Raw genomic sequence first — 24,539 nt, 5'->3', positions numbered from 1 at the left:
TGGGTAGGGCAAAGACAAGAACAAAAGGATCAAATATTTGCATAGAAGATACCTGGATGTTTTGCAATTTAGTAAGTAACTTTTGATTTAGTAAGCTAGGTATATTTATACATTTCCAACTAGCTCTAAAGTTACAGTGGTATTACTGTTGATCCAAAACCCTGTGTTTTAAGTAAATACAGCACTAGTTTCTAGAAAGAGGAAAAGTGATATACTCAAGAGGACACATGAGGTGGTATCACAAGATAAAACAGGTAGAAAGCATTCTTACTTGGTGGGCGTAAACTGGGGCCGGGGCCATAGTTTTCATCATTTGTTTCTTTTTCTTTTTTTTTCCTGGTCTCCAGCTGCCTGTAGACTGGGAAACTCCTGCTGAAATTGACTATTCACTTGGATTCCTACAAATTACCCCCCCCCCCCCAAAAAGAGTTAACTTTTATAATGAAGATAAATCAAGCAACCCTCCCAGGACAGAGTTCTTGCTTCTTTCTGATGAATTACTCCAATGATTGTTCATATTAATACAACTATTAAACTGTACCACAGCCTTTGAAAAGTTAATGAACAGCCATGAGGAGACAAAATTTTTAAGAGAGGAACCTGGCAGATATAGTACAGAGGACTAAGGGAAGTTGAATGGGCAAGTGAAGTGTTAGTTTGTTTCTTTTCTATTAAGACTCCTCCTACTCAAGTCCAACTTCTTTGCTAAAAGTTTTTAATAACTAGTTTAAATTGTATTATTGAAATAGACTTACTGGCCAAATACCACCAAGTCTCAAGCAAGGTTAAGATGTTTTCATTTGATTTACTACTTTAACTTACCACTAAATAACTTAAGAGCATCTCACATACTTGTTCATTTTTATAAGCAATATTCTAGATACTACTGTGCTTTATGAAAATTCTTTAACTTTTTAACACCCAGAAGTTCTGACAGAGTATGTGAAAAAAGTTTGAGATATTTAGGGAAAGGCACATACAATGCCTATATACAAAGTAATTTGTATTGATCAGTGTTGAGGGTACAATCCATGTCTTTTGAGCCGTGTCTGGATACTTAAGCTTTTTTTTAAAGGTAGAGAAATTTAATGAGCCCAGTAGTTTATAAGGATATGAATATATCTCACTGCCAATGCTTTCTACCTTCATTTCCTGCATGGCTGTTCAGTAACTATCAAACCTAACCAGAAACCCCAGCTAATGTCCACTTACCATCTCCTTGCCCACCTTGCTTGTTACTGGCCCATGATTTGGGAGCAGGTGCTACTTCTGGGGGAGCTGCAACCCCAGGTTTTGGCTGTGCAGGTGACACTTCTGGTGCTCTTTAAAAAAATATTAATCCATTATTTCAGATATTATACATTAAATATTTTCAATGCATGTAAATTAAATGAGTCAATTTTGGCTACAATTTTAATACTTATAGTTTATAGCTGCATCTCTCATAACTGTGTCGTGACCTTTAAAATTATGGCTGTTTTCTCCCACTCATCTCTACTTCTGAATAACCCAGAGATGACAGCTGTTTATTTCTCATTGTTAAAAAAAAACAAACAAACTTATAACCGAATAGCTACCAATACAATGTTTCAAAGAAACACATATAAACAGAAATGTAAGTATATCTACACAGACTGTTTAGGTTGGGATAATCAGGGGTGAAAGCTAGGTAAACTCAAATGACAGGTGACAGATCCATCACTGCATTACAATTCAAACATGCAAGAGCAATCTGTCTAATCATTCTCGTGATTAAAACATGATTAAAAAGTCTATAGTTCTATGCAATCCATGTAATATTTAGAAATTCAAGAGACTAAAGAATCCCACTATTATTTTTGGTACCCCCAGCCCTAGCTTACTTGTTACTATAAAATAATTATACAAAAAAACTAAGTTTCCACAAAGGTGGTCAAGTATACTACAAAACAAAGCAATGTAAATCCTATCTATCTCCCTCCCCCCACCCACCCCTGTATCTGTAATCTTTTTGTTTTTGCGACAGGGTTTCTCTACATACTCCTGGCTGTCATGTAACTCACTCTGTAGATCAGGCTGGCCTCTAACTCATAGACCTGCATGTCTCTACCGCCTGGAGTGCTGGGATCAAAGACATGTGCCACCATCACTCAACCTTATCTTTTTTTTTAACTTTGAGAATTAATCGAGGACTTACTTACTAAAGCAGATTGCTAGGTCCCACCTTCAGATAAAAGTTAGCAGTAGATGTAGGCAGGGCTTGTAGATTTGTTCCTAGGATGTTCTAAGTTTATTTTTCATATTGTTGCTAAGTAGTGTTAAGAGAAGTCCAAGAGTTTATCATTCTTACACAGCAGGCATCAGATGAGTATGAAAGAACAAGATGACTTATTTTTTCATCTGATAAAAGATCTCACTAAATCTTAATTTTTGTCATATAGTGTTTTTATATGTAACATAGACAGATTTCTCAGCACATAGCAGTTACTGACAAAAGTTCCCTGCAAAGAAATAAGTTTTTTAGTCTAACAGATTTTGACTCACTTTTCTTCTTCATGCTGCTCTTGTTTTGAAGCCCATCCTGTACCGTCCTTGGGCACAATATTCACATTAGGATCGTTGCCTTTGTTCTCTGCTTTGAGACTTGGGAGGTTAGCTGGTGGAGGCATCCGCCGGGAAATACCAACTTTTCCAAGACTTTGTAACCCATGTCGAGCTGCAACTAAAAAATCAGTAACATCAATTTTCTTACTATCTACTGTACTATCCATTTTATTCTTCAAATATAGATGAACAGGAGTTAATGGAGCCTCTCAACAGTCCCTAATCTTAAAGTAGAGCTCTGTAAACTTAGTTTATATGTCTGTAACCTAAGTTCAGAGTAAAAAATAAACTAGTCACTCAACAGATAAGCTAGCTTGGGAACCAAGGAAGACCTGTCTCAAACAAACAAACAAAAAACACCACGAAGCCACCCTTACACACCACCACCATTTTCTAAAAAATGCAACACTATATACTGTGGTCCTGGGAGTGGGACAATGCTAGTTTTGAGAAGCTTTCAGGCAACTCACTCCATATTCAAAACTTAAGATGTTGAGAAGAAATCACAAAGTGGTAGCACATATCTTTAACTCCACATTATGTGAGGTGGGGGCTGAGAAATGTTCTAACTTGGAGGCTGGCCTGTTCTAAGCCAGGTAGGGTTACACAGCAACAAGACCTTGTCTCAACACCAAAACCCAAACAAACCCTACAATCAAAACAACATTACAGAATAAATTATGTTCACAATACTAGAAATAGCCTACTTTTTACTATATATATTGGCCCAAGGGAACTAAGTTAAAAAATAAGATAGGACTTTACTGTAGCTAAACAGTATATATACATGGTTCTGTGTCTTTCAATATGGTTTCTTTCCTATAGTCAGAAGGGAAAATAAAGTGAGTGTGTGTGTTTGTTGTGAGAAGTTGGAAAGGTGGCACAGAGGTTAAGAATACTGGCTGTTCAATTCCAAGCACCAATGTTTGACAGCTTACAACCATATATAACTTCAGCTCAAGGGGAATATACCGTATCTCTAACCTCTGCAGTCACCTGCACATATCTGCACGAAGACACATATACACCTACACGTAACTAAAAAGTAAAACAAATCTTCATAAAAGTTCTGTGAAAGTACAAATTTTCAATGGTAAAATATTTAATACATATTCTCTGAAAAACAAGTGAATACACAGGAAGACCAGCATAAATGGGCTTGCCCTAACTTCTAATCAAAAACAGTAGATACAGTGCTATCGACATTAACAAATCTATGAAAACATAAAAGCTACTGGATCTACTCACCTGTAGTCTTCTGAGTTTCCAAGGACTTCCCTTTGTAAGTATTAAACAAACTGAGTGTTGCATACTTTTTCCCATCCTTTGCTTTTGTGCTCTGGCCTGACTTCTCCGACATTTCGGTGGAAACTCATCGAGTCCAAAACCTCCTACCACACCCCTTAAAAGTAGCCTTTGTGTTACATGAAAGAAAGAAAAAATATTTTTTTAGTATTAGCTGACTAAAAAGTTTAATAAATTCATTATCTCAGAATCTCCCTACCCCAGGATCTTTCTTTAAAAGATAGGTAACGAAGGAGCTATTTATCTTCAATACACATGCCAATATTTTCATAGACTTTGTTAATGCAGGCCAATGTCAACCAAAATAAAACTATTAGGTACTTGACAAATATTATTTACAATTGTTTCTAACTGCTAAAAGGCATCCCAGAGAATGGGGTTATAATCCTAAGGCAAATGTTCTTAATCCTAAAGCAAACTACCTACAACCCCAGCCCCACAGATATACATTACAATAAGCACATCCACTATTTGTCCTTTGATGTTTATGAAAGACTAACCTGTCATCAAAAGAACTGCAAGTATAATTTTTGAGTGCTGTTTGTCTAGCTATCCATCTACCTACAGAAATATGTTCAATTAATTAAGCTCAATAGTGTTAATAATAACCACGGATTTTAAGGGAAGTATGTATGGCCAGGCATGGTGGTCAAAACCCATAATTCCAGCATTGTGAGGAAGAAATAAGTAGACTCAGGGCCAGCCTGGTCTACAGAGTTCCAGGCCATCCACGGCGACACACTGAGATCCTGTGTATACTGTGGGGTATACCTTATCTTGACTATTTCTCATCTCCAAAATGAAGTTCATCAAAACTTCTATTACTTCCAATACTAACTGATCATCCAACTGATATGTACTTCTGAAGAATTCATCCCACTCACCTATTATATTTTTCTCTTTTGAGAACATTTTTAATTGTACATATAATATAAAGATATTTAAGGAGGGTGTTTACCAATATTTTGTCCAGCATAAGCAAATAAGCCAAAAAAATTAAGTCAGAGGATACAAACACTTAACTATGTTAAGTAGAACTCAAGAAACCCAAATATTAAATCCCTGAACAGAATCGCCAAGCAATAAAACTAGTGAGCAAATATGTTAAAATGTTCCATTCAGGAAAGCCAAGCATAGCTGGAGCATGACTGCAATCCCCGCATCTGAGAGTAGAAACAGAAGGAGTTTCAGGACTTCTAAACCAGCCTGGGATACACAGTGAAACCCTGTCTCACAAACTTAAGACTATATGCCACAATCAAATACAATTTATTCTTGCTCACAAATCTGATAACTTGAGCCTAAATCCTGGAGAACCCACAACCTGAGAAGGGAAGAACAGATTCTCAAATGTTGTCTTCTGATATCCACACATGGGTGGTGCCATATACATGTTGCCATACCCCTTAAAATAAATAAGCATACACCTTTAATCCCAGGACCAAGGAGGTAGAGGATCTGTGAGTTCACCAGCCTGGTCCACATCAACAGCTATGTAGGAAAAATCCTATTTCTGAAGGTGAGGTGAGGGGGGTGTGTGCATTTACCATACCATAAAATAGAATGTTTGAAATTTAAATAAGGAAGGGAAATATATGCTCACTAAAATTGTGGCTGATGAAGAAAAATTAAAAATACACAACAGAAAAAAAAATCCCATATTCATGTGTTAGGAAAATACTGTTGTTAACCTGATTCAAAGCAATACATAGATTCAAGGAAGTTCAAGTTGAGTTGATTCAATTAAAATTCCAATGACATTTGGAATTTCTATAAAACCATGAAAGCTCCCACATAGGACTCCCTACCCCAAGATTTGGGGTGGGGTATAAGTTTTATGAAACTGCCCAGTTGCTAATTTTGAACTCCTGTGTCTAAGAGTAGTTGGGACCATTGGGAAGTAACACAATACTTGACTAAAAACTATCCCGGGAAAGGGGAACAAACCTGAACATCTCTTCTTCACTTTCTCAAAAATATGTTGCAAAGCAGGTGGTGGTAGTTCATAACTGATCGACAAGAAAAACCCTGTCCCAAATACACACACACAGAGAGAACTGGCCTAATATACACACAGAGGCCCCCCCCAGAAATATAGGCCCCAATAGACATCTCTCAAACACAAGTGTCTCAAGGTAGCAGAGAAAAGGAAATTCTGGAATACTATTGGTGTTAATATAATTTAGTACTATCATTATGGATAACATAGCAACTTCTCAAAACTTAATTTCCTTTTCTGTGTATTTTTCAAAAGAAATAAAATTATCACCTCATAGAGATAATCATGCTCTTATGGTAATGACTCCATAGCAATATTTACATTAAATTAAAACATGCAAACATTCAAAGTGTATCTATCTTTAAGGATGAATGGATAAAAAAACTGGTGAACACAAATATGGAAACTTTGTGCCTTAAGAAAGTTGACATTGGCTCTTTTACTCTTCCTCTCCTCATCTCCTCTCTCCTCTCCCCCCTCAGCTCTGAACGGGTTGGTTACCTCTCACCCCCTCTTTCCCTCCCTGTCTACCAATAAAACTCCACATGGGATCAGTTGACACTGCTACCTGCAACCACAATGAGATGAACCCATGGCTGAGTAAATGTGTATTTATCAGGTCAAGGATACAATGTCTCATGACCCATGGAAAATTAGAAATACCTTCCTTTGAGTAGAGTTCCAACGTTGATAGCTGATAGCATGTACCTACATCAACTAGAAATCGAAGATTCCTTATCCCTGATGTTTACAATAAGACACCATGTGCCTAGAGAGATCTCTATGAGATTTGCTAGTTCTTCCACCCCCACCCATACATAAAAGTGCTCTACCATTTCTTAATTCCCTCAACACCCCAATCAGGTTTCTAGACCCAAGCAGTACAGGTTGTAGCACTGTGGGACATTTTGCTGAAGTAAGTCAAACACAGTAAGAAGTCAACACTGGTAATACTAAAGGACTTCAATGTGTAAAATTCCACCAACCAATGCACAGAAACTATGAATAAGTGCTAGGAGGTAGAGAGAGGGAATTAGGTCAAAAGAAGAGCATTGCAACTGACAGCATGAGGATCACAATTAAAGAGCATTGTATATTGCAAATTTAGTAGAAGCCATAATCCAGCATCTGGGAAGCAGAAGGGGGATCAGGGTTAGTTCATGGTTATCCTCAGTTACATATTGAGTTCCACACCCACATGAGATCCTATCTCAAAAAACCAAAGAGGGGGGGGGGTAAGAGCTTTTAACACATGCCCAGGTAACAACAGAAAGCAAGGGATACAGTGATTTTACTTAACTTGAATAGTCACTTGGTGTTTACCAAAACAGTATAATGTACACTACAAATACACACAAAAACCAAACTCCTATAAATGATAAAGAAATTCTAAATACACAATAAACAGCTTCCTGAAAGCCAAAGTATTAGTTTTACATAAAACTAGGTAAAAGCTTCCACACTAAAATGGGTTCTTGCATAGTTTACGTTCTGTCTTTCTAAATATACCCTTCAACAGTCTTCCCAGATAACCCTTAGAAAGTATACAGTGAATGTACTTTTTTAAGTTAAAAAAGACAAAGGATCCACCATTCAGAACACTGGAATAAAGACAATTTTGGTTTCAGAAGCCTCAGGCACTCTTGATTGTTTCATTTTGTTACCTAGAATGCTGCCGGTGGGAGAGGCATGGTAATATGATACGACTATAACAATTAGATCAAAGATAAAGGCAAACTATAATCTACTTGCATATAATGCTACAAATATATCTTTGTTTAAAAAGGGTCTCTCTATACACTCCTGTTTGTCTTAGAACTCCCTCCCTATCTAGACAAGGCTAGAATTCAAATCACAAAGATCCTACCGCCTCTGGTTGGTATTTAAGGCCTGGGTTACCATGCCTAGCCTTAAATAATTTCTAAAGGAATAGGTTTGCAGCTCTAAAAAAGAAAAGTGGGTAAGTGAGAAAGGGCAAACTAAGAACTAAAAAAAATTCTTTATCTGTGGACACTTTCAGTTTAAAATTAAAGTTGAATTTTGTCTACTTTCTAGTGTCTTGTACAAGATGGCGCACCCTGCCATCTCAATCACGTTAAAAAGTTCACTCAAACAACATACATCTGAGAGAATATCGCTGACTTGTTCAGAAATGAAGACAGCCGTAACAGAACCCAAGCAACTAAAAAAAAAAGATACCATCAAGATTCAGTTTCATTTTTTATTATAATGGACCACAAAATCATGGCTACTTTGTTTCTAAGAAACAAAGAAACAAAGTAATGATCAACATAAATAGTATAGAGACATGAAATTTATAACATCAAACACAGAAAGTAATTGGGTGTGGTGGCCCACACCTGTGTCTTAACACTGGAAGGCTGAAGTAGGACCAAGACAATCACAACTAGCCTATCAAATCCCAAAACCAAACCAAAAACACACTATCAATTGAGTCTTTAAATAATTTCAAGTAGTTAGTCATTTATGCGCATAGTTAGTATTTCCTAAAGAGAAAAGCTATGGTCAAAACCATTATAAATTTAACAAAAATCCAGATACAAATGACTTGACCAAGCTAAAATACAATATTCAAAGAACCACTCCAGGGGCTGGAGATATGCTCAGTGGTAGAGCACCTGTCTAGCTTGTGTGAAGCCCTAGATAAGAGGACCAGCACTACAATGAACAAACCAACAAACAAAACTCCACTGGTGCAGGGATACAGTTCAAACACTCAGATCTAATTCCCAGCATGAAAAAAAAAAGAAAAAAGAAAAAAAGTTTGTTCAGCAGTTAAAGCGTAAGCAATGTGATTACCATATTTACAAAGTAGAAATAGTATGTATCTCCCCTGATGAGGAAAAAGCCAACATTCACTTCTGCTAAGAGCTCAGTAAATCAAATGGAAAGGAACAATTACAGGACTGAATTGCTTACCCCTATCTCTCCAAAGATCAGAAACAGAAAGGATATCCACTTTCCTCACTTCTGCACTAAAATTCTAGTCAACAGAAGTTAAGCAAAAGGAAATCAGATCGAAAAGAATGAAGTAAAATTGTCTTATCTGTTGATCATCGGGCCATATATGTAGAAAAACAGGTAAGTGGTAGGGGAAAACTTAACACTTAGTGAGGCTTAAGAGCTGTTAACTGAAAACTACAAAACATTAGGATAGCCTAGACAGATGTACAGTGTGTGCATGCATGAGTGTGCATGTGTACATGAGCAAGCAAATGCTTATGCTTGTGTATGAATGAAGACAAGTTATAGTGGAGGAAAGAACATTTCCAAACCAACCTGATAATGGCCTCTTACTCAGAATATACAGAGTTCTCAGAATTGAATCAGGGAAAACCAGTAGTTTTAAAAATAGGTATAAGACAAGTGGCAAATAAACCTATGAACATATTTAGCACTATTTTTCATTGTATCCACAAAATACTTCTACCCATTCCAGAGAATAACTAAAATAACAAAATAATGCAATCAAGTTTTGGTAAGGATATGGAAAAACTAGAATTTTCATACATTGCTGATGAAAAGAAACGGTCCTGTGTAATCACTGTGAAAACAATTTAGTAGCTACATAATCCCAAAACAATTACGCTGAATGAAAACTGGGGCCACCTTCAAATACTAAATACTTTTTATGTTAACTATATCCTAATAAAAATAGATTTGGGGGAAGGATAAGGCAGCGTTCCATGTAGCCTCAAATTCAACCAAGTGCAAGACTTGGATTTTCCTGCTTCTACCTCCTAGGTGTTGGGGTTACAGCCTATGCCAGCATGGTTGCTTTTAAGTGGAGCTGGGAATCAAATCCAGGGGCTTCATGCATGCTAGCCAAGTACTCTACTAACTGAACCTAATTCTGGCTCCTACAAAGGGTCTTGTTATATATATATTTTTTTAAATCAAGAGCTCCTCGATTCTTTGCTAACGAAGTCTTACTATTAAATCTATTAGAACAAATGTAGGCCAAGAATAGGCCAATAAGAGATCAGAGATAAAATTAAATCACCAGGCAGTCAGTGGTGATGCAGGGCTTTAATCCCAGCATTCCTGAGGCAGAGGCAGGTGCCTCTTTGAGTTTGAGCCCAGCTTGGTCTACAGAGCTAGTCCCAAGTTAGTCAAGGCTACACAAAGAGAAGCCCTGTCTCAAAAGACAAACAAACAAAAAAGTATATCGAGGGCTCAGAAGTTAAAAAGCACTTAATGCTTTTCCAGTACTTGGATTCAGTTCCCAATACCTATTATCAGGCCGTAATTATAGCTCCGGGGGAACTAACACTTCTTCTGACTTCCATGGCACTGCATGTATATACATTCACTCAGGCACATACACATAGAATAATATTAAAAATTATCTATGAGCGATACACACATTTAGTAAAAGAGCATGGGAGGACTGCAAGATGTGATGGCAGAAAGAAATAGCCTAGCAAGACAGGAAAGTGAGATATCAGAAGTCCTGGTTTAATAAAGAGCTGACTGGCCAATAGGTAGCAGGAGAGGATAGGAGGGTTTTTTGGGGAGAAATAAAGGGGGATCTGAAAGGTGGAGAGAAAGGCCAACTTAATAAGACGCCATGTCATTATTTGGTAGCTGGTGATCCAAAGAAAGACCCGCTATAACCATGTGCACTGGTTATGTGAACATCATGCTATTTTATTTATTTTGAGTGGATCTAATGTAATAAATCGGTCCCAACTTCACACTATGTAGATAGATGTTTTTCACCTAATTCAGTGGTTGCCCCTTAAGTAACCCCTGCCCTAATCAGCAACTGAACTCCACTTCTACTACAGCGGTTTGCAGTCGGCCATAATCCTGTTCCCTCATGCATGGGCTCTCTCAAAGCCACTAAGGGAAACTTTATCTAGATCTCTACTCCTCTACAGAACTCAGGATTCAAAGGCTGAGGTGAAATTGTGCTAGCTCAGAGGCTGAATTGTTAGTAGCTAACCTCTTCTTGCTCAGTCTCCTGAAAAAAACAACCACTTAAGAACACTCGAAGCCGGGCGTTGGTGGCGCACGCCTTTAATCCCAGCACTTGGGAGGCAGAGGCAGGTGGATCTCTGTGAGTTCGAGGCCAGCCTGGTCTACCAAGCGAGTTCCAGGACAGCCTCCAAGACAATACAGAGAAACCCTGTCTCGAAAAAACAAAAAAAACAAAACAACAACAACAACAACAAAAAAGAACACTCGATACCCCCTGGTTCCATCCTACCAATTCCTGTCAGCTAGTTGCTGACCCAACCTCCTGATCACAGGTTATTTCATTTAATCAAGCAAATGAACTTTTTTTTTGCATTGTAAACAAAAGCATCAGGAAGAAATGTAACACACCTTAAAATAATATTCCACAAGAGATGACATCTCTGATCACCTGATGATCCTTCTGTTTTTACTTCCCAAGTACAAGCATGTACCAATCATTTTATTATGCAAGAGGACCTGGGCATTTTTGGGTTTTGCTTTGAGCAGAGGAACGAATTACCTGAATCCACTAGATGCTGTGAAATGATCCTTCTGTACACTGTGTAAATTATGCTGTGATTGGTTTGACAAAGAAGCTGACTGGCCAATAGCTGGACAGGGTAAGGTTAGGTGAGAAAATCAGACTAAGGACACTGGGAAGAACAGTCTGAGAGGTCACCAGGAGATGCAAGGGGAGCAAGACATGCTGGAGGACAGGTAAAGCCATGAGTCATGTGGAAATACACAGACTAAAAGAAATGGGTTAATTTAAATTGTAGAAGCTAGTTAGTAATAAGCCTGAGCTATCAGCTGAACAGCTACAATCAATATTGAGTCTCAACGTCGTGTATCTGGGAACTGGCAATCGGGAAAGAAAAGCCCATCTACAAGTGGGTACTAAGGGATGACCAGTATGGTAAGGATATCTGCTAGAACTTTCTCTTTTCTGTGTCTCTAGTTTAAAAACTTGAGTAGAGCTGGAAAGCAGATATAACAAACGAAATCATAAACACATACAAAATACCAACAATATAACCAATGATTTTATAAAATGTAAATAGATCTTGGATTATCAGAATCTAAAAAGAACTATGTAGTCACAAATTTAAAAACTGAATTTACTTCCACGTGGTGGTAGAAGCCTATAATCCTAGCTACTGAGGTAGCTGAGGCAGGGAGATTGGTAACAAAACTGGGTAACACAGGTAAGGCCTCTAAAACAACCTCCCCATAAACATGAATTTCTTAACTGCAGAATATGGGCTCAGCTTGTCTGTATGAAAAGCCTCTAGTCCTAAAACAGCTAATATTATAGTAGCATTACTTTAAAAATAAATCGCTATGTTAACAGAAATCAAATGCACAGATCTGGGACTTAATAATTCTAGCAAAGTTTGTATTTATCACACTAAGTTTAAAATCATCATGTTCAATTCCAAGGATCATTATTAACACAATTTTAACAAGCTAGAGTGATCACAAACTTTGTAATTGCTCAACTGTTCTTAAGTGGAAAAAAGTTATCATAAAATAAAACTCATCCCATTCTCCATTTTCAGAATCAGCCAGTAACTCCAAGAGTAGTGAAATGACTTGTCAAAGCACAGAATTTGCTATTGTGTTTCTACAAGACTGCACCTGGCAAACAAGCCAAATGACTTCTCCCTATGCCCATATACTGGGCACCTTTTCCTTTTCCCTGTGACCTTCTTCAGTGTGTGTTGTGTGTTGGGGGAGGGGGACACCCAGAAGTAGTGTATATAACTCCCATGAAAAGAACCTACCAGTACCTTAGGAAAAACAAAAAACAAAACAGCTCAAAAAAAAAAAAAAGATGCGGGGAGGGTTTCAATGCTATTATGGTATTTGCAATTTGGGATACAGAAACACTTTAGCATATACATCTTATTCACATTACAGACTGACTGTGGACCTTCCAACCACAAAAAAAAAAAATGGCTTCCAAGTAAAAAAGTCCACCTTCTAAGGTTCTGATGCCCATTATAACCAACTAGTAATATGAATGTCTAAAATGACATTCAAAGGTTTTTACACACCTTAATGTACACAAATGAGGTATAATGATAACTCACTCAATGTTACATGTTTAATACACAAACATAATGTGCACTGATCAGATCAGAGCAACTGCCTACCATCTCAAGTGTTCATTTCTTTGTGTAGGAAACATCAAATGGCTTTAAATTACATTTGTTTCTATAATAACAAAGCTAAAATACCACAATATGTTGAAGGCCTCTAAAACACTAAAACTTATCATTTCATTCTCAGAATGAAGTTGGTAGTCAGGTCATACTTGGAAACAACGTTGTTGCGTATACTGGTGCGTGCCTATAATTCCAGCACTTGGGAGATGGAGGCAGAAACAACAGGAGTTGGAGCCCAGCTTAGATGAGACCAAGTCGCAAACAAGCAAAACCAGAAAAGAAATGGAAATAAGGGACTTAAGTTTCCCAGGACAGAGAACAACTTTACAATTAGAAAAGCAATCTAGATAGCAAATCTTTTGTACTAAAAAGAAAAAAACCACTGCTGAAAAAGTCAGCTTCTTATGTAGATCAAGACATTAAATTTAGTAACAGTAAAAGGCTTCTAAATTTGCAATCCTACAACAAATCCAAAGTGTTTCTGGCAGTCCTCAATCATGTTATTTGGGCTACTTCTCTGTGTATACCCTTGAACCATGCACTGAATGCTTTGCCCTTGGTTAAAGTTGGTGAAGGCTGTGTGCTATGAATTTCAGGGTTTTACTGTACATATAGCTTTCTACTTGTAAAGAAACATAGTGGTTTAATTATGGAAAACAGTACTTTCCTATCATTCCTCAGCATGTATCAAATTATTTTACCTTTGGACAGTATTATGCTACATTGCTTAGTTTTAAAATTATTTCAAGTCGAGCTCATTCCAGTTTAGGACACAATTCCTATGATCTCTAAGATGGTCCTTAACACACTTCTTATATTTGTATTATGAAATTTATACAAAATGGCATCCTTAGCACTGTACCAAACTCTGAAAAATCAAGAATACTTAAACAAAATTATTTATGCAATAAACAAGCTATCACTTGTATACAGTAAAATACCAAAAGAATTATTTTAAAATAAATTAATGATTATGTTTTACATATCAGGGTCACAGACAAAAGGAGTTTAAGTGGAAATGTCAAGAAGCCCTTCCCTAGCAGCTAAAGAGAGAGATGGCTTATTGGTTAAATATGGACTTTGCAAATATGGATGAGAATATGAGGACCAGGACGCACTGGGGGGGTGAGGGGTGGGAAGTCAGGGGAGCGGTGCAACTGTTTGCACCTATAATCCCAGTGCTGAGGAGACAGAGACAGGAGGATCCCTGAGGTTTGCTGGCTAGTCAAACAGTGAGAGATGATCTCTGTAAGGTAGAGTTCTTTGAGGAAAACATCTAATGTTGGCTTCCACCTCTGCAAACCCACACCCACACCGAGGAGGGAGGGAGGGAGGGAGGGAGGGAGGGAGGGAGGGAGGGAGGGAGGGAGGGAGGGAGGGAGGGAGGGAGGGAGGGAGGAGAGAGAGAGAGAGAGAGAGAGAGAGAGAGAGAGAGAGAGAGAGAGAGAGAATGAGAGAGAATTTCTGTTCTAGGAAAGTAAAGCTCTTGCATCTACTGTATTTCAAGTGATTACCAGTACATCCTTACTGAAAAGCTATGATTTCATAGTTTTTAAGCCACAATGTTTTAAGCTATGGGGAAAGAGTATTCTTTTTCAAATGCTCCCCCTTCTTATCAATCTCCCACACAACCAAAGGGTTACAATAGGGAATGGAATTTTAAACATATCATCTAAGTTATGTTACTAACTCTTCCAATACCACTGAAATGTTGGGTCTTCAAACATTAAAGGGAGCATAATCCTTACTTTCTAATTTCACTCTTTCCAAGTTCAGTTTGTCATAAATACTATGTCATCTTTGTCTTTAAAATGTCAGAAGACTCCTCTAGCCTATTGGGAAATGTTTTGTCTTTCTACAACTTGATTCTAATTGTGGCAGATAATACACAAATCCCAGTATGAGAACAACAAAACTATACAAAAGTCCAACTGTAATAATAATAATAAAAAAACTCATACAGCAATATAACCAAGCAAGGTTCACATCCTTCCAAAGCCTCCATCCAGTAATGTTCTTTTATGTTTTGGTTTAAGATAAAGTAACTTGCTAGGCAGCCCAGGTCAGCCTGAAACTAGTGGCAATCTTCCTGACCCACTTACTATCCCAGAGTGCTGGCATTACAGACATGAGCAACCACATTCAGCTTTCTTTTCCCACTTTTAAGCTAAAATTTGTATGATCCACTCATCTAACTTTCAACAGAAATTATGTGCTTCTTCAATTTAGATCTAAAAATTTCAACTGAATTCTAAAAGTAGTTTCTTGAATTATTACAGATCACCAACAGTCATATTTTGAAAAACCAAAAATAAGTTCGAGGACTAACTTGTTATTAAATTAGAACTCTTAAAATGCTTTCTTAGCTCTTTGAAATGACATGGTATTTAATATACCATTTTTCATTTATATAAAAATATTTACTGTTATAATATCAATCTTTAAAGTGTATTAAAAATGGAACTGGATTTACAGATGGTTGTGAGTCATCATGTATGTGCTGAGAACCAAACCTAGTTCCTTTATAAGGGCTCTTAGCCACTGATCCATCTCTCCAGACTGTTTCTGATGTTTTAAATGTGTATCTAGTATGTTTCTCTAAGAAGTCTTTCAGGGCCATCCAATGGTCTCCACAAAGCCTTTGAGCAAATAGAAAATATATCCTTCTGGGAATAACTACAGTTCTTGGACAGAAATTGATGTCTTTAAAAGAGCACATACTCACTCATGGAACATGGGCTGTACCTAAGTTCTTGTGGCCTTCTTCAGACTAGAACCTTTGTGCAATGAATGCACTGACCATACAATCATAAACAACAGCCCCACATATATTAAATTATCAGATGAAAAGAGAAAGGAAGATACATCACTATCTTTTTTCTTCACTCAAAATGTAGTGACTTACTTGACAGGGTATTACAATATTGCCTTGGCTAGCCTGGAACCTTCTATGTAGACCTTAAATTGTCCTCTATGTTGGCCTTAAATTCAGAAAATGGCCTGCCTTTGTTTCCTGACTAGAGTGAATTTTTTAACTGTATCTTAAGACACCTATCTCCTCTTTTATTTGTGCTTTAAATATGGCTAAGCCAGGCCTGGTGGTGCACACCTTTGATCCCAGCACACAGGAGGTAGGTAGAACTCTGTGAGACTGAGGCCAGATTGGTCAACAGTGAGTTCCAGGACAGCCAAGGGTACATAGAGAGATTGTCTCAAAAATCCCCAAAACGAATAAATAAGGACAAGACTCATGACACATGGTATCATGGAATATTAAGTTCAAAAGACACAGAAAACACATGCAAATATTCTCTTTGTAACATCAAAAGACTGAACCTGAACTTGACAGCTGCAGTGTACAAACTAAAAAGAATTAAACCTAAGTTCTAAAACTTATAGTTCTGAGTTTGACACACCTGAAAAAAGTAAGGCCTCCTAGCCTTCTATCCCCAGAAAACTGACCTAATTTTTTTAGGATCGCCAAGGATATCTCACCTAAATCAATTTTGTTATAACTCTAGTAATCTTATGTTTGTATTATTCCCTTCTACCCCATTTCTGTAGTAGCTTCATTTCCTCACTCGTTCTCTTGTTGTAGATTCTAGGACACCCTAAAATGTTTCTTTTATCTAAATATAAGTCCATGAAGATGGCTGTCAAGTATGTGTTAGGACGACTTAGTATTTTTTTTCCTGTAATGTTGCCATTTCCTGTTTGATGAATCCATTCACTCCAGGTTCTTAATCCCTTCTGGTCTTCATTCTCTGCAACTGTTGCTTGATCTTACCCAGCACTCATCTTCACAGCAGTCATTTTCCAAGGGGTAACAAGACAGGCTGGTGGGATACTAATCTGAAGTGACCCCCAATCAGAATTTAAGAGTATACATGGTTATTTTAAAACATATTAGATGGTTAAAAAATAAAGAATGTACATTTTAGTTTCAAATTCACTTAAGAGACAGTAAATTAAACTGAACTGAATGTAATACACATGTGTAATCCCAGTACTCTGAAGGGTGGCAAATTTAAAGCAACTTGGATACACAGTGAAACATGGCTGGGAGTGGGGGTGGGGCAATAAAATTAAGCATTATCAACAGTTGGGTTGAAGACAAAACCAAAACTTGGTGAATGACTTCAGCTCAGGCAATAACAGTCATGGACACTAAGTTATCACTCAGACCCATTTGGGTAAATGCTTAAAATCCTTATACTACTTACTAGCTAGGTATATAAGCTATTAACTTAAAAAAATAATTCACTTCTAAGGTTTACTGTAGTACAGATTTAAAGAGATAACCTCCTCCTGCCCCTAAGTGGGGGGCAAATATTTTTATCCTGAATCTGGGTATGATGCCCATAACAATAGCACAAGTTACAGGGCTGGGTATAGCTTAGTGGGGAGACAGATCAACTAACTAGGCATAACTATGGAGCACACCTGAACCATATATAGTACTTGAAAAGCTGAGGCAGGAGGATGTGAATTAAAGGCCAGTTTAGCTACATAAGGAACCTCTGCCTCTGCCTCAAACAAAACCCCAGCTAAGCAGGATAGTTAATGCCTGTAATTCTGGCACTAGGGAGGCTGAGGTAAGAGTTTGAGGCCAAACCCTGAGCAATGAAGTGGAACTTAGAAAAAAATAAACAAAATTTACAATTATCAGGATTTGTGTATATGAGCCTACAATCAGACCAGGACATGCCAGAAGACTTCTAGGACTCTCCACTCATTTTTTAGACAGTCTACCATAAACTTACTACTACCACACCCAACTGCCAGGGTCACAGGTGTGTGAAACAATGCCTGGTTTTATGTGACTGCTGGAGATGTGAACCCAGATTCTTATGTTTTCACAGCCACTCTGACCCAACCAGTCACCTCTCCTACCCACAATTATTATTATTTTTTATCTCCTAGCCATCCTGTCTTCCTTTACTACAATCAACCAGACACTTGATCCATGCTACCTTTTCTGTGAGTGGAATTTCTACACCAAATTTCCTGTATCTTTTCACATGCCTTTGTTTTCATCCTTGGGTATGAATCCAATGATTATAAGAGAACTCTTGTGGTGTGAAGGGCAGTACTGGGAACTAAAGCTAGGCCCTCATGAATGCCATTCAAAGAGCTCTGTCCAGTTCTATGGCAACCTCTACCAACCTTATTCATGTAGTCCTGGCTAGACTGGAACTCCTACATAAACCTAGCTGGCCTTGAACTCAGAGAGCATCTGTCTCCCAAGTGCTGGGATTAATGAAATGCACCACCACACAGCTCATGGTAACTTTTAGTATAAATTTTAAGATTAAGTGTCTTGGTAGTAAGAAACAAAGCCACATTCCCCTGATTCAGCAGATTTGCCAAAGTGAATGAAGAGATTCTTTAATTGTTGAATAAAACTGAAAATTAAGCTGTTTGTGGGACCACAAGTCTTTAATTCCAACACCAGGCAGGCAAAGGAAGGTCAATCTGTGAGTTCAAGGCCTGCCTGGACTACAATGAGTTCTAGGCAAATTAGAGCTAGTCTCTCTCAACCAAAACCAGAAAAATTTGATGCAAATCAATCTCCCAATGAGTACTATAAATTTACATGGATCTATTATTTGGTATTCCTACCCCTTATTCAATCAATAATGATAATAATAAAAAAAACAACCTATGCCTATGCCAACCACTATATAAGGTAGGTGTATAGACATGGAAAATAATGCATGATAAGCTATCTGTGTCAACTACCATACAAAGTGGCTGACAGAAGCATGGGAAAAAGTCTAGTAAAGAAAAACAGACTAACAGGGAAAGCAAAAATTCCTAGACAGCAGTTTTTAGAAATACTACTGATGCTCTCTATAAATGTTGGTTGTGCCTTCCTTTAGTATTCTGAACCAAGCAGTGCTACTAAGGGTGAATCCACCACACTGGCAGTAACATTTTTTGCCAAGCATGCCTGCCAACAAGACAGACGTTGCCTGTTGAACCTCAGTATAATAGCCCTCTCCTGATTGATTCTGCCAGCAAATAGGTACAGACATAGGTCCCTAAACATGGCTGGTCTCCTGTTGATCTCTAAAACAAAATGAGAAATATATGTGGTACAAAGACAAATTTATAAGTACCTTTAGAAGGAAAACACAACACAAAGTTACTCTTTTTTTTTTTTCCGAGACAGGGTTTCTCTGTGGCTTTGGAGGCTGTCCTGGAACTCCCTTGATAGTCCAGGCTGGTCTCAAACTTACAGAGATCCGCCTGTCTCTGCCTCCCGAGTGCTGGGATTAAAGGCGTGCACCACCAACGCCCGGCACAAAGTTACTCTTAAAGAATACTTTGATCCACAAAGATGTTAGGACTACATCACCCAGGAAACAAACTCAGACTTCCAAGCAACAATTAACATTGACTGAGATTGTGTTACTACTCCATTCACAAGAGCTTGCTTTATTGAACTCACAACATCTTAGTCAGAACTTAGATACAAACTTCAGTTAGGGTTTGTATAGTTCTCTCCTAAGCATGGCAGCACAGACTTTTGATCCCAGAACCTGGGAGGTAGAAGCAGGAAAATCTCTGAGTCTGAGGCCAGAACTACATAGAGAGCCCACTGAGAATCCATGGGGGGAGGAGTTTCTAAACATGTAATTGATTTCTGTTTACAAGGTTGGCAACGATGAACTCGTACAGATAACAGTATGGAAATTGCATAGAAAGATAGATACCATGCAGTTAACCCACAACTTGAAGTATTCAAGGAGGTAGCACACAGATTTAGGGACACAGTACTATTTTCAAAGGCATATTAAGAAATTCTGTGCTTGGCTCTGAGCTAGAATTGACCCCAGAGTTATTTACTATATAGAGCATAAGCGAGGAATTTTTAGGAATTAAAGCCCAGTGTGTAAATGAAAAGAGAAGTAGAACAAGAAAAAGCAAACTAAAGTATCCAAAGACTTGGGTTATTCTGAGAACACAGATTATGCTACAGGGAAAAGAGTATTTTTTCTTTCTCCCAGTACTCTACTGTCCTCCCTCCATTTTTAGCTTTTTTTTATTCACTAACCATAATAATAAGCCCTTTATACAGTCTGAAATTCTGCAGCAAGCTTGACAGGCTCTGCTATTATCATCTTTATAAATGAAGGAATGGTCTAACAATAATTTCTCAAAATTAAAAAAGGACCGTTAAGCACTCACCCGGCCTTACTATGCAGCCTAGGCTAGCCTCAATCCCATCATTGCCTTCCTCTAGTACCCCTATGCCATTAAACAGATAAAACCCAGTTACACCTGGCAACACTTTAACTTCGCATGTAACAATGTTCAACACTAGAAGGCAAGCCAAAGAAAAACTACTAGTTAATAAGGGACCTTACTTTAGCAAGGGTTATAAAAGCATAAGAACAAGTGGGCACTTTGATAGCTCGCAGCATCCCCTTTGGGCTTTGAAAGTACAGCCTTGACTACAGTACCACTAAAAATTTGTGTGACCTTGATCAAATTACTTCAGTTTCTCAAATATTATGTCCTCATCTGTAAAAAAAAAAAGTATAAGCGCATCTCCCTCAAAGACTAGAAGGAATAAAAAAGGATAATGTATATAAAAGTCTTGTGATTAACTACACAGAGGTTAAGTAATGAAGGGAGAACAGTTGGCATTCTATGTTCATTACACACCTGCAGACCCCGCAAAAACAAAAAAACCACTAGATAGCTTATTTTTGAAAGATCCATTCCAGAAAAGCAAATATTAACTAGTTTACTATACACAAACTCAATCTATTGCTAATTTTCGGAGAATCAATATATTTGGGGCGAGCCAGAAAAGATGCTGCAGTGTGCGTCTGTGACACACACCTAAAAATGGCTCCAGCCAAAGCAGCGCCTTAATGACCAACACAGATGCTGGAAGCTACTTTTTAAAAGCGCCGGAGGTTTGACATGGTGGTCGCTTATTACCACCCTACCTATCACTTCCATTTGCAGGAATTGACTACCAAGCACTCAATCTAGCATCCCCCGATTCTCCTGGTGCGTTCCAAAAGAGAAATCCTAACAGTAGAGCCGCCTACTGTACAATTCTAAGTATCTTACCGGGTTATGAATTTATGAGCCTAGGCTGGAGAGAGACCAGGCAATGCGGAAATCCGGGTAGTTTCAACAGCCAGGAATTATTAGGCAAGTTAAACGCCCCCCCGCCAAAGATCTTGAACAAACTTTAAACAAATACACATCGCTTAAAAAGGATCAGATCGCTCCTTATGTGCAAAACCAAACACGAGTGCTCCCCGGCTCCCATATTCTTTCTTCAGTCTTAAGTGGGGTCTTTACCCTAGCAACCAGTGATTCTAAACGCTCTCTCCAAAAAAATAGGCAGCAGCCGAGCGGTATTCCCGCAACTGCGGGGCTGGAGCGGCCTAGCGGGGGGAAGGACAACCCAAATCCTCCAAGAAGTTGTTCGGCACGTTCCTAGCGGAAGTAGGGCTGGTCCTGGGTCCCCGTAGAGCCTCTCTGTTCGGCCTGGGCCACGACGCTGCTCGCTGCAAACGCGAGCATCTCCCCGGGAGCGTCCAGTGGCATCAAGGGCCCTCGGAGCAGGCACGGGCGCCCTCCTTCAGGCCGTGGAAGAAGGGCGCGCGCAGGCCCGCGCGAGGGTGGAGGGTCCCTCGACCGCCTCAGGGCCGCCCGGCCGCAGCACACGTCGCGCACATGGGCGCCGGGCCCGCGCCGGATCCCCGCGATGCCGGGAGCCCAGGCAGAGGCGCCGCGGGCCCCAGGCCTCCCGCGCCCGCCCTCCTCCATCGGGCCTCCTCACCGCCCCGACGCCCGGGCTCTCCTTACCCGCCAGGGTGACGACCTAGTCTGCGCGCTTCCAGGGGCTCGCCAGGTATGGATCAGGAAGAGGGGATGGAGCCTCGAAGGATCGTCCGCAAGGCCGCCCGGTACGGAAAGCCCGAGCCGCGGCCGTACAAACCGCCAAAGCACTTTCGCTACCTCCTGAGAGGGTGAGAGCAAGCGAGAAAAAGAAGCAAGATGGCGGCTAGCCAGCCCCTACGTGCTACGTCATGACGTTGCGTACGTAAAGAAAATCTCCGCAAGACCGCCCTGCGGGCGGGGAGGGAGGGGTTGTTGAGACTGCGGGATCACGTGACGCCTCCGTGGCAGCTCGACTGTGGTCCGAGGGTAATGCTGCCTCCTACTGGCAGGAGGGAGTTCCATCAACCAGGATGATCTCAGGGAGACAAAGCTTTTCATCTGGGAAGATTCTACAAGTCTTGAGTCGTCTTTCGGGAATACTGGCACAACTGATGGACGAGCATGTAAATTTACAACCCGCGCTTTGCTAGACTGTCCCTAGAGTAGGAGGCAAAGTGAGAGGGTATGGTGTGGCGGTTTGAGAAGTCTGAAGTTACCTGAGCGTGAAAAAGTAATCCAAGTGTGATGAATAAAAGGCCTGGCGAGCCTTGATGAGACCACCTTTGGCATTTATAATTATGGGTGTAAAATAAGGCACTGTTGATTTCTATGATTTCTCTGGCAGTGTTTATCTTTTGAGCCAACTAGCAGAGAAAACTAACAGTTAAGAGTCACTCATGCAGCCGGGCGTTGGTGGCACATGCCTTTAATCCCAGCACTCGGGAGGCAGGGGCAGGCGGATCTCTCTGAGTTCGAGACCAGCCTGGTCCACAAGAGTTAGTTCAAAGACAGCCTCCAAAGTCACAGAGAAACCCTGTGCCCCCCCCCCCCCCAAAATTCACTCATGCAGATATTTCCTGGGGAATTGTAAAGACAGAAAGTACCCTAAAGTGAGGACGGGAAATGATATCATATCTGGGAGCTGAGCTTGTATTTCAGTGTCATGTCGTATCTTGCTTCACATGTGCAAGACTCTGGATGTGATCTCCCCCCCCCCCCAAAATTCATCAATGTCTGACATTTTGTCTTCTTTATGAAGTATCTATAATGTATAATAAATTCAAAGATTTCTTGTCAACCGTTCCTGGTCTGAGTAAATGTCTCAGCTGGTAATTGGTATGTGTTTATGGGATGACCCCACAGTGCTAGAACCCTAGAATAAAATCACAGAGCAGTAAACCACAAACAACTTTCTCCCCAGTTGAAATTTGTGATCATTTTAGACTGTTTTGCATTGCTGGGGCTTGAACCTAGAGCCTTCCACATGTTAAGCAAGTACTTATCCAACTGAACTATAATCCTTAGCCCCTTTAATGATCATTTAAAATGATATATGGAAGACTGTGGTCCAGCTAATCCAATAATGGCTTTGTATGAACAGAAGGTCCAAGTTTTCAGTTCACAAGGCTGGATGTCTCTGCTAGTCTTCCATGTATCCTGAAATCTCAAAGTAGGCTTTTATGCCAGTGAAGGAGTAGACTTAGTAGTAAGGCAAGAGCAAGTAGACAAAGAGCAAAAACTTCCTTTGTCCTTGTCCTTCTGTAGGCTTCAAGCAGAGGCATGGCGCAGATTAGAGGCAGGTCTTCCCATCTGAAAATACCTGGATTAAAGGCATTTGATCCCATTGTGTAAAGATGTGCCTGTCCTTCCTCACCTGCCTAAGGCACCTTCTGATTAATTTAATAAAGAGCTTAATGGCCAAGGCAGGAGAGGATAGGGGGGACTTCAGGTGATAGAGAGGAACCTGTGGGAACAATCTGAGAGGAAGAGGATTCACCCTCAAGATGTGGAGGAAGTCACATGTACAAGACTAAGCAGAGGTACAGAGCCGTGTGACAGAGCAAAAATTTATATAAATGGATTAATTTAAATTGTAAGGGCTAGTGAGGTACAAGTCTTGGGTAAGGTCAAGCTTTCATACTTAATAATAAGTTTCCCTGTCATTACTTGGGAGCTGGCAGTCAAAATAAAGATGGACAACATGTTACTGTCAATTAAATGATGTGTTTCAACATAAAACTTTTCATCACAGTAAAAACATTTAAAATTAAAAAAATAGGCATGTGACCAGGCATTGGTGGCGCACGCCTTTAATCCCAGCACCCGGGAGGCAGAGGCAGGCGGATCTCTGTGAGTTCGAGGCAAGCCTGGTCTACAAGAGCTAGTTCCAGGACAGCCTCCAAAGCCACAGAGAAACCCTGTCTCGAAAAAAAAAACAAAAACAAAAACAAAACAAAACAAAAAAATAGGTGTGTGATCCCAGCTCAAAGATACAGATTAGAAGTGGATCTTCCCATTTCAAATCAAGCAAAAAAAAAAAAATCCCTCACAGGTGTGCCCCACATTTTTTTAAGTTTTAGTTTATTCCAGATAGTAGTCAAGTTGACAACCCAGAAAAGCCATCACATTTGTAACTTGTATTCATCAGTGCTTATAATTACAGTTAGCGCATTTCTCTTTCTCTCTCTCTCTCTTTTTTTTTCCCCAAGACTGGGTCTCACTATGTAGCTCTGTCTATCCTAGAACTTGCTATGTAGATTCAGGCTGGCCTTGAACTCACAAAGATTAACCTGTTTCTGTCCCCCTCC

The 24,539-nt window shown here is 39.4% G+C and overlaps 1 protein-coding gene across 1 annotated transcript in view; it reads right to left on the bottom strand.

Moving 5' to 3' along the window:
- Positions 1-22,089, bottom strand: part of Prrc2c (proline rich coiled-coil 2C) — a 71,851-nt gene extending 49,762 nt beyond the window's left edge. Inside the window, 6 exon segments of the mRNA XM_013114306.3 lie at positions 272-332; positions 334-398; positions 1,213-1,322; positions 2,524-2,701; positions 3,832-3,997; positions 21,877-22,089. Coding sequence (XP_012969760.1) covers positions 272-332; positions 334-398; positions 1,213-1,322; positions 2,524-2,701; positions 3,832-3,943 — 526 coding nt within the window. The 5' untranslated portion in view covers positions 3,944-3,997; positions 21,877-22,089.
- Between the last annotated feature and the right edge of the window lie 2,450 nt (positions 22,090-24,539).

This window comes from Mesocricetus auratus, unplaced genomic scaffold, assembly GCF_017639785.1.
Source record: "Mesocricetus auratus isolate SY011 unplaced genomic scaffold, BCM_Maur_2.0 Super-Scaffold_100676, whole genome shotgun sequence".
In the NCBI taxonomy this organism is placed as follows: domain Eukaryota; kingdom Metazoa; phylum Chordata; class Mammalia; order Rodentia; family Cricetidae; genus Mesocricetus; species Mesocricetus auratus.
The sequence above is the reverse complement of the archived record's forward strand: the minus strand, read 5'-3'. Positions and strand labels throughout refer to the sequence as shown.